Source organism: Diadema setosum, chromosome 18 (genome assembly GCF_964275005.1).
Source record: "Diadema setosum chromosome 18, eeDiaSeto1, whole genome shotgun sequence".
In the NCBI taxonomy this organism is placed as follows: Eukaryota; Metazoa; Echinodermata; class Echinoidea; order Diadematoida; family Diadematidae; genus Diadema; species Diadema setosum.
The window spans coordinates 33806341-33824977 of NC_092702.1; the positions used below are offsets into that span (position 1 = coordinate 33806341).

The 18637-nt window shown below is 40.8% G+C and overlaps 1 protein-coding gene across 1 annotated transcript; it reads left to right on the top strand.

Annotated features, from left to right (window-relative positions):
• The first annotated feature begins 1316 nt into the window (after positions 1–1316).
• LOC140241619 (ubiquitin thioesterase zranb1-like) lies at positions 1317–17060 on the top strand. Its single transcript, XM_072321357.1, has 7 exons — positions 1317–1385; positions 7080–8222; positions 10938–11009; positions 11626–11824; positions 12894–13138; positions 14282–14511; positions 15705–17060. Exons 2-7 carry the CDS (start codon positions 7121–7123, stop codon positions 15867–15869), a joined length of 2013 nt encoding a protein of 670 aa, XP_072177458.1. The 5' UTR covers positions 1317–1385; positions 7080–7120; the 3' UTR covers positions 15870–17060.
• Positions 17061–18637: the final 1577 nt, after the last annotated feature.

An 18637-nucleotide genomic window follows, 5' to 3' on the forward strand; every position in this document is an offset into this window, starting at 1 on the left:
GTTTATTACATATAGTAATCAGTTGATCAAATATTTACTTCAAAGAGGTATCTTATATTCGAAACAATTTGATTTTAGAAAAGGGTATTCTTTCTACATGACTCTGATGGAACTGGAATTGTATACAGTCTTTTGAAGATAAAAAGTTTTTGAATGGATCATTTTTACACTTGTGTTATATAAAGCTGTTTTTGCAATATAGGCATTCTTTTTTTACTTGAGTTGTGCAAATTGCCAAAATAAGATCACTTCTAAGTTTATGCGAAACATGTGGAATGTATATAGAACTTGTTCCTGAGTTCAGATCAAGTGAAAACGTTTTTTGCGCGTAATTTCTGGTGCGTGAAATGTGCAAAAATTTCCACTTACAGAGTATTAAACTAATGACCTTTTTCTATCCTCTAGTGAAATACTATAAAAAAAAAAGAAATATTTGCACGAAAAATTTCGCAAGAGCCAAGATTTGCAAAAATAAATGCATTAATATGAAAGTTCTTGTGTAGATAAGAACTTTGTAAATGCATTGAATACTCAGTGGCAATTCGTAAAAATTGGATGTCGTGAAGAATAGCTGTCGATTCCAATTTGCGAAAATTTCATGCCGCAAACATTTTTGCAAACGCAATAAGCGTGATTAACGCATAGCTGGAGCCATGTTTTCAAAAGTGGGGGGGGGGGGCACTTCAGACTTCTGATGCCACTTAAACTTCCGGGTTTCTTCAGCTGACAAGCAAAAAACTTCTTCTTTCTAGTGTCACTTACGCACTTCCGGGGTAAAAAAAAAAAAAAAAAAAAAAAAAAAAAAAAAAAATGGAGGGGGGGGGGGGGAGGCCCAAAGTGGTGACATCTTATGTATTTTTTCTTTTGGTATGGTACAAAAACAAGTGGGGGGGGGGGAGGGGGGGGGGGGGGGCCTCGCCCCCAGTTCCGCCGGTCCCTAGAACAAAGTAATACGGGGCCTAATCAGAACGGAAAACGACATTTTGTCTTTCACGTCTCTCCGGTGGTATCAAGGATCATGCGTTGTGTAGGATCTTTGGTGGTACTGTATTCGTAAACTCGTCTTCCTCGACGGTCACAGTCGAAAAAACAGAGACATAAAACATAGTTGATATTATTATGACCATGGTGTTTGATTTTAGGTGAAACAATAAAATAAAAATAAATACTTTTAAAGTAATCAATTGATAGAAAATAATTATTTCAAGGTTTATCAAGAATTAAAGAAAAATCATTATTGTTTGGAATTTTATGGGTATTTTTTTTCTGTGCCCTTCTCTACATGTTGTAACGCTCGTCTTTATCAGCAACGTCGACGAATAACACAGAAGAAGAATGATTGCCAGTGTTTGTGGTGAATTTCTGCGATTTAAGCACATATCCAGGTCGGTATACTGTGTAATATTATTAAGTTTATTATAAGGCAATTGCAATCATGAGACATACCTTTAAATAGAGGTCTTTGTCTGGTTTTTTCGTCTGTGAATGCTGCAACTCCGTCGAATGAATTGAACGAGAGCGAGTAGGACCTATGACTATGTTACTACCCTGTGGCTGTACTAGAATCTCAATTGTGTTGTGTGAGTTGTGTTGTGTTGACTGTGTAAAGGGGGGTTCACTGTCTGCAGGAATATGAATGCACCATCTTCAAGTTCAATGGCTATGCCATGGTCTCTGAACGGAGAGCGGAATGCCTACGTGAATTATACAATTTATAGATCACTCTCTTCTCTCATCTATCACTGAACGGCTCAAGTTTAGAGTCTAGTGCCTGATAGTGAATACTACTGACTGTATCTGGTAAGCTGTAGCTGTATGTGATTGTAGGGTATAAAGGGCACCAGTATTCGGTCAGCTAGAGTAAAGCCACTAAAACCCCAATTTTCGGGCAGTTAAGCTTTTTTGCAATATTTTTTCAACTCAAATAATATTCTACAAAATTATATCTACAATAATGTATGTTAGATATATCAACCTACTTTTTCCCCATATTGATTTTTTTTTAATGCATCATAAAATTTCACAGAATCCCCAAATATTATCACTTTGTCATTTCCCCAAAATTCGGACAGCGTCTCCAAAATTCGGACGCGCGTGCAATGTCTATATGCGTTCAAAGGCCGCTGAAAAATGAGCGCGCGCCATACCTCGTTGGCGCAAGGTTGCATCGGGGACGTTGTGGCGCCCGTTCGTGTCCGAATTTTGTTGACTCAGCACTTGATTCAGCGCCTATTATTCACTGCATCGGCACGTACATGTATGGACATTTTGTTTTTCTTTTGTGTTTTTGAGGATACAGTACCATCACACTTTGAGCTTGCAATAAGCGAAAAATCTCGCGACAGAACGGCGTAATTTTTCAATTTTTAGCGCTTGTTCGGTGACCCTGATTCCTTACACGGGACCTAATTCGCGCGCGCTTTGGAAATGTTGCGGCGATTCTGCGTTTTTGACGGCAAAATTTGGGATTTTAGATGGGTTTTTGGAGGTGACTCGGGCACTTTCCTGTGGTGAACGAGTTTGCCAGTGTGTGTAACGATGTGATATGCGTTTGTTGTGACAGTAGAATTTGCTGGCTTGTGATACATAAGTGATAAGTGTCCGGATTTTGGAGGCCGGCCGAATATTGGGGCTTTTACTCTACTGGTATTCGGTCACTTATCACTTGTCACCAGCCAGTAAGTTCAACTGTCACAACACACGCAAATCACATCAATTCACATACTTGCACACTCATTCACAACAGGAAATTCCCTTAGCCCCATCCAAAATCCCAAATTTTACTGTCAAAAGTGCAGAATCGGCGCTACTTTCCAAAAACGCGCGCAGATTGAGCCCAGTTTTTAGAGTATGGGTCGCCGAAATGAGAAAAAGCGCTAAAACTTGAGAAATTTGCTGTTCTCTCGCAGGATATTTTGCTTATCCCAAGCTTGGAGTGTGATGGTATCCTCAAAAATGCAAAAGAAAAACAAAATTTCCGTACGTGCCGATACAGTGTCTAAATGTACAAGGGTTTAATGCAAGTGCCGATTCCCCAGTATTCGGTCACCAACGGGCGCCGCAACGTCGCCGATGCAATTTTGCACCAACAAGGTAGCACGCGGCGCATTTTTCAGCCGCCTTGAACACGCATTGACTTTGAACGCGCATATCGCGTGACTGAATACTGATCGTTGTGACCGTATTCTGGGGAATTTTCAAGGTGATATATTTTGGGATTTTGTGAAATTTTGTGTGATATTTAACAAAATTAAAATTGAGATTAAAGAAATTTGATATATTCACATACATTGCTGTAGATATGATGTATGTATGTATTTTTTTAGTTTGAAAAATATTGCAAAAAAGCTTAAGTGACCGAATACTGGGGATGTTACCCTACAGGGCTTTAGCCGTAGTTTCTACCGTAGTTATGCCGGTTATGGCCATGGGTAAACTCAGCCTAGCGGGTAAACTCCGCTGCATTACCACTTACAAGTGGCCGAGTTTACCCGCTAGGTAATTACACGCAGCCGCTGTCGCTTCGCGACAGCGGCTGCACGTCTACCCTATTCGTATACGTTGTCATTTTCAGTGTTGGGTGTACGTTTCCTTCATGAATATCTTTATTAATTGTAGAAAACTAAAATATAAGGAATCCCCATAGTCTATGATATTCATTCAATGATTGGTATGCGATTTTTTAAAAAAGAATTACGTCAAAAACCCACCGAAATCCGTGATTAAAATCAGGTCTGTAAGCGTCCATATTGCTTCACTCCTCATCTTTTGCGTGTTATTTGAATGGCGATCACTCTCGTACAACGTAGCGAGTCGGAAAAGTTCATGACCTTGTCGAAGCGGAAGTGACCCATGCAAAGGTCAAATCATGAGAGCAGCACGCGCGGAAATACATGTATGTAGTAGACGACAAGCTTTACATAACACACAAAACGCATGGCAGTACGTAAAATGCTACCATGGTACTTCAGGTTGAGCATTCGTGGTAGTTCGTTGATTTTGTGAATCATCGCACAATCTACTCCAAAAAATTCAACAATAAGGTCTGGATACCAACAAAACACCAAATTCAACTCGACCATCAGTAAAATACGATGTAGGTGAGTGGTAAAAATCATCTTATTGGTAAAATCAAACAAAATAAAAGACATTTTAATGTGATTTTGCCGTCAAAAGCGATGGTCGTATACAACGTAAAACACTAGTAGATGTCAGACTGCTGTGCTTTGCACAGCGGTCTGGTCAGGCTACCCGCTAGGCTGAGTTTACCTATAACTAAAGTATAGAACATATTAAATACTGGAGTAGTCCTTACCTTACCGTACAGGGTGCTACATAACTTTATTTAACCACTTGCCCAGTCAGGCAAGCAGATTTTCTAATTTGCTGCAAAACACTTGCCCAAACATTAATTTTACTTGCCCAAAAAGACAGTCCAAAATATTAGGAAATAATAAAGAAAATCATGTCTAAGTCAAGGGCTGAATAAAACACAATCATTTAAATAAACAGCACACACAGATTCGCACACTTAAACACAATGGAGTGACAAACTTTGTCAGAATAAGTGTTGCTGTTGCATTGCATTGGGGGTTCTTCACAAAAGTGTTTGAAAGTTGTTGAAAATCAAATGAAATATAAAGTGCATTGCATTACTAAACAGTCATTATCTTTGGTTTCTGTATGGCTGACTTTGTTGGTTTGGTGGGGGAAATAAGGGAAAAAAGATGGCTTCAAAACGTTTTGCTTGCCCAATTCAGGCAAGCATTTGTACTCATTGTTGAAAAACACTTGCCCAAATTTGATTTTCACTTGCCCCGGGCAATCGGGCAAGAGCTTATGTAGCACCCTGCCTTACATTGTACGACATCATAGTATATACACTGATATGTCTAGTAGAAACAGATGGTAGAAGTCTAACTGTGAAACACGGCCCAAACACTGAACGTGAAGCATTCGGGCTGTGTAGGGAAGGATGTCGAGTCACGGTAGAGGGTAGATTCGTGGATAAATTCCAACTTAAGTACTTAAAATTTCTTCAACTTTAAAACTAAAGAGATGTGGTCCAGTTGTTGATAACACTTGCCTGGGTACGTTTTGCTCCTCCAGTCAGTAGATCTTAGACGTTATTGTCCCTTTCTGTAAATATTGGAAACTTTAAATGATCCGGTCAAGAGGAATCTGTGAGAATGACAACTGCTCCATTCAACGGATTTGAAACCTGTGCGCATGCACTAACCAGAGTGCAGTGTAGCCTTTTGACAAGACCTTCTCGCTGTATTGCATTGCTTTCTGGGTGAATGAAAAAGCAGTATCCCAGCTGAGCGCGACAGCGTGAGAGCGAAAGGGCCTTGTCCAAAGGCAAAAAAAATTGCGCCTTTCATGCATATTCATATTGCCAATGCGCTATGTGCCTTTGCAAAGGTTGTTTCGAAAAACGAAGGGAGGATTGGGGAGAATGAAGATGGACTCATAGAAAAACGTCTGTTCAAGACTGTCAGATCAGTTTCAAAGTGTGCAAGTGAACGGCAAGTATGAATTAGATAAGAGACTTATATAGAGTGTAAAAGTAAGCCTTTTGCTGGTGAAATACATAACTTACGTAGAGCCGCGAAAATTTGGGGTTGTCTTCCAACGTTCAGTGACAGCACTCTTTCAACTCAGGGCGCTCCCACAGTATAACTGTGTACAAGGAGCGCCCCGGGGTTAAACTCGGCCTGGCTGGTAAACTCAGCCACTTGTAATACGCACGCTTGGGACCGAGTTTACCCGCTAGGCTGAGTTTACCCATAACTACGGTATAGAACATTGTATGGAGTTGTCCTTACCTTACCTTGTAAGAAATCGTAATATTATAGTAGAAACAGATGGTAGAAGTAGATTGTTATTTAGCTAGCTAGACTTCTAGTTCTAGAGCAAAACCCCCAGTTTTCCGCCGGCCTCCAGAATCTGGACACTTATCACTTATCACAAGCCAGTAACTTCTACTGTCACAATACACGCATATCACGTCCGATCATTTCACATACTGGCACACTCGTTCACCATGCACCATTCACCACAGGAAAGTGCCTGAGTCACCTCCAAAAATCCATCTTAAATCAAAAATCATCAAATCATAGAAAATGCAGAATCGGCGCAATTTTTCCAAGGCAGGCGCGAATTAGGTCCCGTGTTAAGAATTGGGGTCGCCGAAAAAGCGCTAAAAATTGAAAAATTATGCCAGTCTAAAAGATTAAATTTTTTTTTTACGAAGGGAAACAATTTACTTGATGAGGATGGTAAGCTTATAAGTGGGAAGGCAACGATCAAAAAATGCATTCTCTGCAACTTTAAGTAGCCATCAATGGGACTTACAAAAGAGTATTTGGATTATCACTAATTTTGTGCATTCTGCAGGATAAATTTGTGGCATGGATGGAGGAGTGAATGATATAACTTCATTTGATTGTAGATGTTGTTTCTGGCATTACAGCTAATTGGGTATTGGCTGCTTTTGTTACTTGAAAATGTAGACCGTGACAGAGATGGGATAGATTTTACTGGCCAACAGTGTTTGCTCCTGCAGGGACGTACTGTATTCCAAGATATTATTTTTCTGTAACCCAGCAGGAAGGTCAAACACTCCAAATCTAAAGTGCTGGAAGCAGATGAAAATCACTGCGTTTTATTTTAAACAACTCTCTGAAGTCTCCAAACAATGCTGCATGGAATATTGCTTCTTAGTTTTTTTGTAAAATCACTTTTATTTTACAAATGTAGAAAAATTTTCATCATTTTTTCACTTAAGATTTTTGCTTCATGGAGCTCTAGGTACATTGCATTGTTGTGTTTGTGTGTACCTTTGTACTGAGCTTTGTCTTAAAAGGAAATACACCCAAAGGATATGGAGCAATAGGCATGCTATATATAGTAAATGACATTTAAGTCACAGGATGGCAGTCAGGGAATTCCCCATTTCTCACTGACATGACTCGGTTAACTGTGCACATTTTGATTCCATTGCCTTTTATGGTGGTCTTGGAAAAGGAGGGCTAAACCCTGCTTCATGTTTTATGTTGTTTCTTCTTGAATTGCAGGAAATTCCTGACTTTTGGAGACAGTTGACAACGGGTGCATAATGACGGAGAGCTCTTCGAAATGGGCTTGTGAGTACTGCACCTACCACAACTGGTCCAACGCCATCAAATGCACCCTCTGCCACGCTCCGAAGCCAGTGCAGCTGATAACCTCGCCAACCCAAGATAGCTCCTCCACATCTCTTGTGGAAGAGGACAGGACTCACAGCCCCCAACGCCTCATCCTGCCAGAAGTGGAGAGCAGCGCCCCCAAGTGGCCTTGTAAAGCATGCACCTATCTAAACTGGCCCCAAGCTGCCAAATGTGCACTGTGCCACACCCCAAAGGGGACCGGTCCACCCGCTGGAGATAACAGCAAAGGCCGAAGCCAGCCGCGCTCCAAACTAGTCCGCCCCACAGTGGGCCAACAGACTGTCAACAATGACCGCAATCGCAGTATATGCAACAGTACCAAAAAGTGGACTTGTGCCTCGTGCACCTACGAGAATTGGCCCAAGGCCAAGCACTGCATTCTCTGTGGGTGTGGACGGCAGAAGCCAAGCCCAGACACGAGCATCGGAGCAGGCAGCACTCTGATTGAGGAGAACCTACGGAACTCTGGCGCCTCGAGCCGTACCTCACCCACCAGCTCTCCCCCACGCAGCCCGGGCCCAACGCTCTCGTCAGTCAAAGTGCCTGCCATTGGAGCCACCTCTACTCTTGGCCACGGTACCATCAATGTCGATCAGGAGAAGCGCATAAAGCTGATCCGACGCCGACTCCGCAAGTCCGACTGGTTCTTCCTCAATGCCTGCAATGGCGTGGTGGACGACGACCACCAGGCTGTCGAGACGTACCTGGCGTCGGGCGGGAACCCAACGCGCCAGCTTACAGCTGATGAGGTGCTCCTCCTAAATCGCTCTGGTGTCTTTGATGTTGGACTGACCCTTGTCCACCTGGCTGTTCGCTTCAGAAGGGAAGACCTTCTAGCCGTGCTGCTGTCAAGAGACATTGCCACTCACACCGTCAAACGGCCGCCGTCTAATGTGTGCCCAGAACTTGCCTCAGACATTCGAAAAGATGTTGCGAAGTCAATACGGCAGAGGAAGGGGGATTTCCCATGCTATTTTGTTACAGATATTATAACATTTATACTACCAGGAGGTAAGAACTCAGCATGTCTAAGAAAAATTGAATAGAAATATTTCATAAAATCTTCAACTCATTCGCAAACACATTGATATTTTTGTGTTGTCGTAACTAGAATATGTAAATATGTCTCTTACAAGTCCAAATCCATGACCAATGTATTAAAGTGAAATGTCAATTTTTATGAATATGATACTTTTTTTTTCATCAGTAAGGAAGTATAAGAACAAAGTGATGTAACCTATTTTGTGCAAATTTGTCAAGTGCATAACCTACATCTCTTTACCATGCAGTAGTATTTCTGATACTTGTATACCTTTCAAATGTTTCCTGCTCCTACAGTAACTTTAAAGGGGGGGGGGGGGGCAGGTATACAACTTTTTGTACGTCTAATTCCTCTGAAATTATGAACATTGTCATTTTCTTGTAAGGGCATTGTATGAGATAAAGGACATTCATTTGCACCTTGCAGGTGTTAAATTTCATGTGAAAAATTAAATATTGAACGTTTTTATTGTTTCCCCCAAAACTGTACATGTGCCATGAAGTCCCTTGCATATGTTAGGCTGTTTAATAGACTTATTTTTTCTTTTCTTTTCGGTCATTATTTTTCACATTTTAATATTCTGGTGGTCAAGAAAAGGAAAAAAAATGGGAAACATTGGCATTAAAGACTGTGTATTCTTGAAAAAGTAACTTACGTGAAAATTACCTGAATGTGATATAATTTTTGTTTTCTCACTTTTCTCACAAAATTTTATTGAAAAATTCTTGTGTCATGATTTCAGTCTTAAAGATAATAAGAAGTTTTGGTACCTCAAAAGTGTCCCTGAATTTCCTTGTCTTAGTTTGTGTTTCAGGTTAAAGTACCTTTCATATAACTAACACTGTGAGACTTACTCGCCCCAAAGTGCTCTTATGTCTTAGTAATCATGCAATTAACTACGATCAGCAGCCCCATACGCATAGTGACCAGCAGTCCCATACGCATAGCGTAATCGGGCTTCGCATTGTAGCATTCAGGATCATGACAGATTTAGTATCGCAGGGTCAATGTCAACTTAAAATCCCATAAATTCTTCAATTTGAAGACTTACCAATTAACTTGAAGTATTGAAAACAGGCTTCGGGCAACGTTTGGTTCTGCCTATAGTCCCTTTCTGTTCGAATTGATGACTGAATGTGACTCGGTCGACAGGACCTTAGGAGAGCTACATACAGTACACTGAATACTACAGCCAGTGCATGCGAACACATCACATGCACACAAATTTCAAATCCATGAACGGATAAGATGTTTGTGTGCGCATGCGCTGGCCATGGTAGCCAGTGTATGTACCTCTCCCAAGGTCCTCTCGACCGAGTCACATTCAGTCATCAATTCGAACAGAAAGGGACTATTGGCAGAACCAAACGTTGTTCGAAGCCTGTTTTCAATACTTCAACTTAATTGGTAAGTCTTCAAATCGAAGAAATTTTTGGATTTTAAGTTGACATTTACCCGCGATACTAATTCTGTCACGATCCTGAATGCTACAATGTGAAGCCCCATTACGCTATGCGTATGGGGCTGCTGGTCGCAGTTAGCTATGCGTACAATGGGCTGCACGCTGCTGGTCGCAGTCAGTGGTTTCGTACAATATTTATCGACGCTGGACAGCGTCGGCTCTGGTACGAAACCATTATTACATGATTACTAAGACATGAGAGCACTTTGGGGCGAGTAATTCTCACAGACAACGTACTTTAACCTGAAACACAAACCAAGACAAGGAAATTCAGGGAAGCTTTTGAGGTACCAAAACTTTTTATTATCTTTAACCCTATTCTAACCGGGGGGGGGGGGGGGGGGGGGGGGGGGGAGGGGGGGGTCAAATTGTTCGCACGATTCCACAACACGCAAAGGTTTTGCCACGTCGTTTCATGACTTTTTTCATTGAAGTCTCTTGCATATTTTGAGACCAAATTTGCGACGTCCGGGTACACCGTTCTGAAGTTACGTAATGTTTTTGCATATGCATATCAACCCGAAAACAGCTCAAATTCATGGTATCATGTGCAAATCCAATGCAAATTGTGGTTTTTTTTTTGTTAAATTGATATAAATTAGAGTATTTCAACTTTTAACCTTTGAAATTAATCAATTCTAATGTAGATAAGCTTGAAAAAGTGCCTGCAACAAATTTTGACCAAAAAAAAACAAACAATAGAAAACAAAAGGTCGAAAAAAAGAATAAAGTACAGAAGAAATTAACAAAACAATAAAAATCAAAAGAAACTGATTTTGATTGTGTTATTTTTTTTACCAGAAAATTGTTCGATGTGACTTGAGGAACAAAAATTTAGCAATTCTTCAGTCTTTTTAATGGAGTTATAGGTGAAAATATGATTTCATGCAAATTTACATGATTAATTTATTAAAAATAGAGAGCCAATATTTTTCTATTGTATGACCATGTAATCTTGTAGTTGACATCCGGCTCTATCTTCAGGCAAAATTTTGCGGTGATCACGCGATCGGCGGCCGAGATATGAAGGGGGGTCAAATTGACCCCCCCCCCCCCCCCCGTAAAAACTTGGTCTCAAATAGCCAAGTTAGAATAGGGTTAACTGGTATTCAAATATTGATGAAGGAATCACAATACTATGTGGCTTATGAGAAAATGATGCATACATGTATGTGTGTTTTGCTTTATGGAGTTACTGATATCATTGTTTTTGTCCATTTAGAAATTAACTACCTCCCTCATTCGGTGCGTAATCAACTGTTGGATGAGCTTCTTGATCAAGATGCTCAAAAAGGTATGGATGAGACAGTAATGTAACCTAGTGTTGGGGAAGGGGTCGGGAGATTTACCCATGTACTGTTATGTGCACTGTCAAACTCTACAAGATGCCATACAATGTAGGGAAACCATTCAAATCCACCACATAGTGACAATGTCTCTTACTTTACAAAACTCTTTGTGCTGTACCTGCTGCAAAATCAAACTGATGTGGTTTTATGGCAGAGAGCGTATTAACCCTTTTGATAGATATGTAGTCTTTTTTTCTTACTCTTCTGTTCTTGTTTTGAAGTAGGTACAATGTATGGTGTGTTTCAGTTAAAGACATGCCATTGCTGCAACAATATTACCATTGACCAAAAAGTTGTAGGTATTAGAAGAGTAACTTGACCCCTACAAAAAAACTTCTGGAGTTTTGACAAACGTAAGCCAAGCTATATTTGCTTACTGTCACTTTGTAACGGACCTATGTTTTAGTGAAATGGTCGTGGGGACTACACTTCCCTCTTCTGCAACGTAAGATATGACAGTCATTTGAAGTGAGGATGAGCAAAGTTCTTTTCATCTTGTGCTAAAAAATGAGGGCTTGAAGTCACATGTTTCTTCGTCACCCATTGCATCTCTGTTCTCAGAGCTGGAGCAGGAGTCGCCCATCATCAACTGGAGCCTCGAAGTGACAGATTCCATGGGGAGCCGTCTCTACGCCCTTTGGAACCGTACAGCCGGTGACTGCCTGCTTGACTCGGTGCTTCAAGCCACCTGGGGTGTGTTTGACACCGATGCGGTGCTCCGGAGGGCACTTGGCGATAGTCTCAATGAAGGGGCTCATAGGTGAGATGGGCTGGAATAAAAACATCCTGGGAGGGGGAGGGGGAGGGGGAAGGGGGAGGTGGGAAGGGGGTAATTGATAGGGGATGTGTTGAAGAAGATTTGTGGGGGGGGGGGGGGGGAAGCAAGCATTGATTTGAGCCAAGCATGTATAGTACTGTACTTTATATTCCTTCCCTCTGTGATTATCAAAAATCTCACAGTGATTTAAAAGTGGTTTTGAATAACTTCTAATTGAATACAATGAAGTCCTATTTGATTTCTCCTGGGTTCACATGAGGTTTAAATCTTGAAGTATTATTTGTAATAGTCATTAACATGGTTTACATGTGCAACAATAACATTGTCAATTCAAAATTTGTTTAACTGGTCTTTGCCAGCAGGCAGCCAACGAGGGTGGCTGTATATACATTTGGTACTTTGGTACTCGCTTTACTTTCGGAACGACAATTTTTGAGGGGCATAGTATTGTAGTTGCTACATTAATGAATCTAAAATATGATTTATGTATTTATCGATTATATTTTTATTCATTTTTTAATGAAACAATGGGAGAGTGATAAAGGGGTTATGTTGTTTGCTTCTTCTAAGTTTCAAACCCGGTTTTGACTGATACAGCTGTATAGATTAACATATGAAAGTTTCATAACTTTTTCCATAATTTTATTATTTTATTTATGTCCAGATACAAATGGCTTGATTTTAAAACCATACTTAATTTTTTGGCACACACAGTACTATTGGAATACATGTTCAAGCCATTTTTCAAAGAGATTACTAACATTGTGATTGCTACCATAGATATCTTGGTTGTGTAATTTTTGCGACTTTAATATGTTTGAGTGTTCCTTCATCAGAGTGAACGCAATTTTGCAGCCCAGTTAGCAAAGTTCAGCAAGTCATAAATTGAGCCACGATGATGTTGAATTGTCTTTCAATCTACAAGGCTGTTGCTTTGCCTGTATGATGTACACTTTGCTGTTCAGCAAACCTCACTGGGCATTCTCCCTCTCCTCCTCCCCTCCCCCCCCCCCCCCAACATATCTGTTCTCTCCCTTTGCCCCGAGAGCAGGTTCTACAGTCGCTGGAAGGCTTACGAGTCCATGCACATGGAGAGCATGCAGTTCAGCCTGGACGATGACCAGTGGCTGAATGACTGGTCACTCATGCTGAGCCTGGCCGGCCAGCCCGGGGCAGCCCTGGAACAGACCCACATCTTTGCCCTGGCCCACATTCTGCGCCGGCCCATCATTGTCTACGGCGTCAAGTTCATCAAGAGTTTCCGTGGCGAGAACCTGGGCTATGCACGCTTTCAAGGTACATGTTCACCTTCTTTTTTTTTTCTTTCTGTCTTTCCATTCCAACTACAGTGTCCATTCGCCCTGTAACACACGGCTTAACCTTTATGGGGTTTTTTTTGTTTCTTTTGTATTTGTACATACTTTGTCTTCAGTTGAAATTTTGGGCCAAATGTCAGTGGTAACTTTCACAGTATGTTGTATACATTCAGTCGCTATTTGTATGGCATATTCTATATAATACTCCGGTCAGATAAAGGGAGATAGGAGAATTTTTTAATTATCTTTCCACTTGCATAGATGTTTACTAGTGCTTCTGATACATGCATGCATGTTTGATACTTATTCCTCCCTCTCTCCAATAAAGTTGAGAGGACTGTGTGACCCTTCAATTGAGTAAGATGGTCATAGAGAAGAAGAAAAATTTGGAGTAATGTTATAAAGACACAAAGTGACCACATCCCCCCCAATTCATTCAGTTCACCTAGAATATGCTCTCACTTCAGTCAGTTCTAACCAAAGAAAAGAAAAAGAAAAAGAAAAGGAGCACCCGCGTATTGAGGCAAGAGAGTAAGACAATGATGTACATGATATTATGACTTCTCAAAGAATCTTGTGTTTTGAATGAAAAGGGAATATTGTCCTATCAACTTGTTATGTTGGGATTTGCAACAAATGATGTAGATATAAAAGGTGATATATCACCTTGTCTACTCCCACTTCGTCTAATAGCCATTTAGTCTCAACCCACATGGTCTGATCCCGTTTCATCTACAACCAGTGAGTCTAATGACCATTTAGTCCGATTGCCACTTAGCCTCATTACCAGTTAGTCTACTTCCAGATGTGCTATGCCCATTTCGTCTAATACACACAGTTTATGAGACAAAATGGAGAAAAATCCAAGCGGACAAAATTGCAACTAGACCATGTGGTCATTAGAAAACAATAATTAGCCAAACTGGGACTTAGACCTAGTGAGGATTAGACCAAACTGGTATTAGACAAAATTGATAGTAGACCAAATGAGTTTAGCCGTAGTGGTGTTAGGCGAACTGGGAAGTAGCCATCTGATAGTAGACCAAGTGGCAATAGACTGATATAAAATACTTTCAAGTGATGTCCACCGTTATCCCCACCTTCTGCTTCACCCCTCCCCCAGGTGTATATCTCCCACTGCTCTGGGAGGTGACTTTCTGCTGCAAGTCCCCCATCGCTTTGGCCTACACCCGCGGTCACTTCTCGGCCCTCGTGGCCCAGGAGTCAGAGACGGAGGACAACCGTGGGGCGGGGGCCAACCTGGATGGCGGGGACAACACACAGACGGTCTACTTACCCCTCACAGACAGCGAGGGCAAGCTGCTGCCTGTCCACTTTATCACTCCACTGGAGGTAAGGAAGTGGCTGTGTGTTGTGTGAGATTTCTGACATGACTGTGTCAGAGATGCCAACTGTTCTTTTCTTCTTCTTCTTCTTCTTCTTCTTCTTCTTCTTCTTCTTCTTCTTCTTCTTTTTTGCTAGAAATGCTGCAAGTTTCATGGAAAGTACTGTTTTTCTCAAATTGTATTACAACAGGTGACTATTCCAGGAAAAGTATAAATACTGTTTTTCCACCAAAAATACACCTTTTCACCCCTCCAAATACTGCAGTAATGTGTATAAGGTTGTCATCCCTGTTGTACTGTGTGAGTATATGCCTGCCACACCCAACAGGGCCCTTTGGACATGGTAGTCTTATTAGTAGCAATTTGAGCTATGTTGGGCATTAACTTCTGACAATGGAGATGTTTCTGATAGCTAAGTGACACTTGCTTGTGAAATAATGTCAGGCCACAAGTTACCATTTAAGCAGGTGTTGATATTGAGGAAGCCCTAGTCAATTTGAAGTCATATAGTGACAATTTGAATTTCGTAGTAACAGACAGACTTTTTTTTTCTTTTTTTTTATAAAGGAAATGTACTTTATTTTTTAGAGTTGGGATGCTGGTATGCTGTAAATTTTCACATGCCTGATCCATGTTTTTTCCATTTTACATTCACTTCCCGTTTGCGTTTAAATGTTAACTGTAATGGTTGTGTGCAGTTGTAGGTGGCCAAAGCGAGCAAGACTATCATTTTGCACTGCCTCGACTCATTAATGGGTCTCAGATTTAATCAAGTAGTTTTCAGTGTGCTTTTAACCTGGAAATTACTCTGTTGGATGTCCCACAGAGTGCTATGAAGGACCGCCATAAAAGTCAAGCTGTATTTATGCTCTGTTGGTTCCAGGAGGGACGGCAGTGTGATATCTAATATATTCATTACTACATTGAATGGTAGCCTGTGTCACTGTCCTAATATCTCTTACTCTCTTTCATTTTCCCTTTGTCTTTATACACTCTCCAACTCTTTTTATTTCTGTTTCAACACTCATGTGATTCCATTCACATGCTTTCCATTTTATGATCCCTTGCACATGTTCTCTGTCTCAAAATGTTATCTCTACTTCACATTTGATACAATCATGTCTCTTTTCTCCCCTTCCCCCCCCCCCCCCCCCGGTACCCATCCCTCCCCACGTCCCATCCCCGGCCGTCAATCATCAGGTCGGTACCGAGGAGCGGCTGCTGAACGAGTGGCTAGACTGCTGCTACACGGCGGGAGGCACCTTTGTGGCCCAGCAGGTTCACCAGCGGCAGCGGCCGGTTCTCATTGGTCAGATGGTGGAGGAGTGGTTGCAGCGCTATCGCCGCCTCGCCCAGGAATTATGATGACGGCGGCAGACCAGGAGCAAGCTCCGTTTCAACCTCCGCAACGGCCTTGCTGTCACTGTTCAGTGAGTGTGTACTTTTTGGTGATGCTGCTCAGCTCAGCCCTGCCCTGCCACTGACTCACAACGGTTGAGAGAGAGTGAGATGGTTATATTTTGTCACAAGGTCTATATTTTATTTTATGTGAGCATTGTTAAAGGAAGCATGAACACGCAGCTTGCGGATCGACTCTTGAGAATGTCTGAAGCCATTGATTGAATGAAGATAGTGGTTCTAGACCGAATGTGTTTGAAGGAGTCTCTCCACTCATCTCAAAGGACGCTTTTTGGTTTTCACATTTTTTGGAGTTATCCTCTCTTCCTCTGTTTTGTATGAAGTTTAAAGTGGTTGGATAGCTTTGTTCTCCCTTCGTGAAAGCTTTCAGCGTGTCCCCCAAATGGCTCGTAGAAGGCATTTACTCCATTCAAGCAAAGCATCCTTTTCTCTGCCATGCCATCATTTGGGGAGAGTGCTATCAGTTAGTTTTACTCTAATCTTCAAACCCCACCAGTGAGACTGCAGAACCCTGTACTGCCGTGCCAGCAGTCATGGCTGAATCATTACTCATGACCCATATTTAGTTGGCAACCTGTTGAACCTGTATAGTTATTAGTTGTGTTTTTGTTCTTTATGTTTGGTGTTTTTGCATGTTTTCAATCGGTTTTATGTGGTTTTGTTTCTTTGAGTCAAACTGCTACAGTACAAAATATATCCGTGTCAAACTTTGCCAAAAGTTCTTTAATACAATGTAATTATTCACAAGTAGCAGTATAATTTATAATCTCAGAGTTCAGTTGGAATGTGTCTCTTATGAGAATTTTTTTTTTTTATGTTTTTAGTTCAGTTTTCAATGTTGGCTTGTTTGCAGCTCACCTGAGCTATTGCAATCTTTCATTGTCCAATATGTGTCATGCGGCATCTGTTGTGGATAAAATTTTTACATTTTCAGCTTCTTGAAATCCCCATGATGGATTTTTACCAAACTTGGCAGATAACATCTCTAGGGTGATAAGATCTTGTGCGCATGATACTGGCCACATTTCTGAGAGGACTTTCTTCAAATTTAGTATGGAGGTGTATCATAAGTTTAGGTGATATCGCTTTTACTTGTTCCATCTTTATGCACAAAAAAAAAAAGAATGTTGATTTTGGGGGGTCTGCTTGTGTGTGCTGTACAAGCCACATTTCTTGAAGGATTCTGTTCATATGTTGTCCAGGTGTTTATCATAGTCAAATCACGTTATTCTGTATGGCAGAGGATTTTGCAACAAACCGGGGGATACACAGGTGCCGTTGCATGATAACTCACATTCTAGATGCTTTTGTTGTTGTATGGTTTATGCAGAATAGATTGAATATTTTGCTGTTTGTTATTTTTAGTTTGTGTTGGCATTTTCATTTCTCAAAGATGCAGGTGTTAACACTGTCACTTCCCAAATTTGTTCTTTATATGATGAAAGATCTTATCAATTTGGTGCTTGTTTCCTGGTGGCAGGATGCACGGAGCAAAGTGGAAGTTTGATGTGCGCCTTCCTTGACAAAAACCAAACAAACGACACGTGGGGGAAAAAGATCAGTATCTTAGCAACAGCTGCTGCTTCCATTGTCTGTTTTTTCGATTGATTTTTCTTTTGTGTACTTGCAGTCACTTGCTTGTCAAGCATCACGCAATGATAAGGTGTGATTGGTGAAATGGTAACTTGATGGGGGGAAAAAAAACAACAACAGCACTCTTCTTCCTTCCTCTTGTCCATTTCTTCCTTTTTAGTTGTTCTTTCCTTCCTTTGGTTGGAAGGGAAAATAAGCCTGCTAGAAGTTGGAGAGAACGGACTTTTAGATGGGAAGCTGTGAAGGAAGGGAGTATCTTGTGGCAGGATGATGTTTCATTCTCTTTATCTCTAGCACCGTCAAGATTACATGCATGCAGCTGTGCGAAAAAAACATTTAGCGCGACACAGAACCTCAAGAAAATGAAGTATTTTGCCTCTGTGATTTATTTATATCATGATGCAAGAGCTAGTTTTGTAACAGTAGATACAGAGATTTGATACTAAAAGCAAACAAACAACAGAAAAAAAAGAAACTGTAATCATAATATTTCTTCTGTGAATGTAGACATAAGCTTTTTATGAAGGTAAGAAAAGCCTCATGTCTTAATCTTGTGTAGACATAAGATTTTGTTATTTATCCCAGTTTTGAATATTTGCATGCAAATGATTTTTGTACGATGCTTGCGGTGATTTCTTCGGTGAGTGAATGTTCCCTGGAAATGGGCAAAAATTATGACTTTAGTGCAATGGTATGTTTAATCTTTCTAGCAGGTTTCAACTGTCACCTGTCATCACTTGTGTTTGAACTGTTACAATGAAAGGGAAGTGAACCTGATGGAAAAAGATTCATATTACTTGAATGTATATCGGGAGGTAGCAAATTGATATATTGATTTACATCAAACCATTGTTAATTTGTTGCTCGATTCCACCGATTTCATTAAAAAAAACCTTCTCCTACAGAAAGGCCTCCTTTAACGTCATCTAAATGGACCTTCCTATGTTAATTCCAATTTATCTGATCTTATTGCTCTATCTATTTTTGATAGTCACCTTTTTCTTAAAAGATTTTGTGTGACATGTGCTCATGAATTATCATGTGCATTTTAAGTTACCAACTCATATCCATAAATTAGCAATTCACCATGATGTAGGTTTTCAATGGTATTGAAAATTATT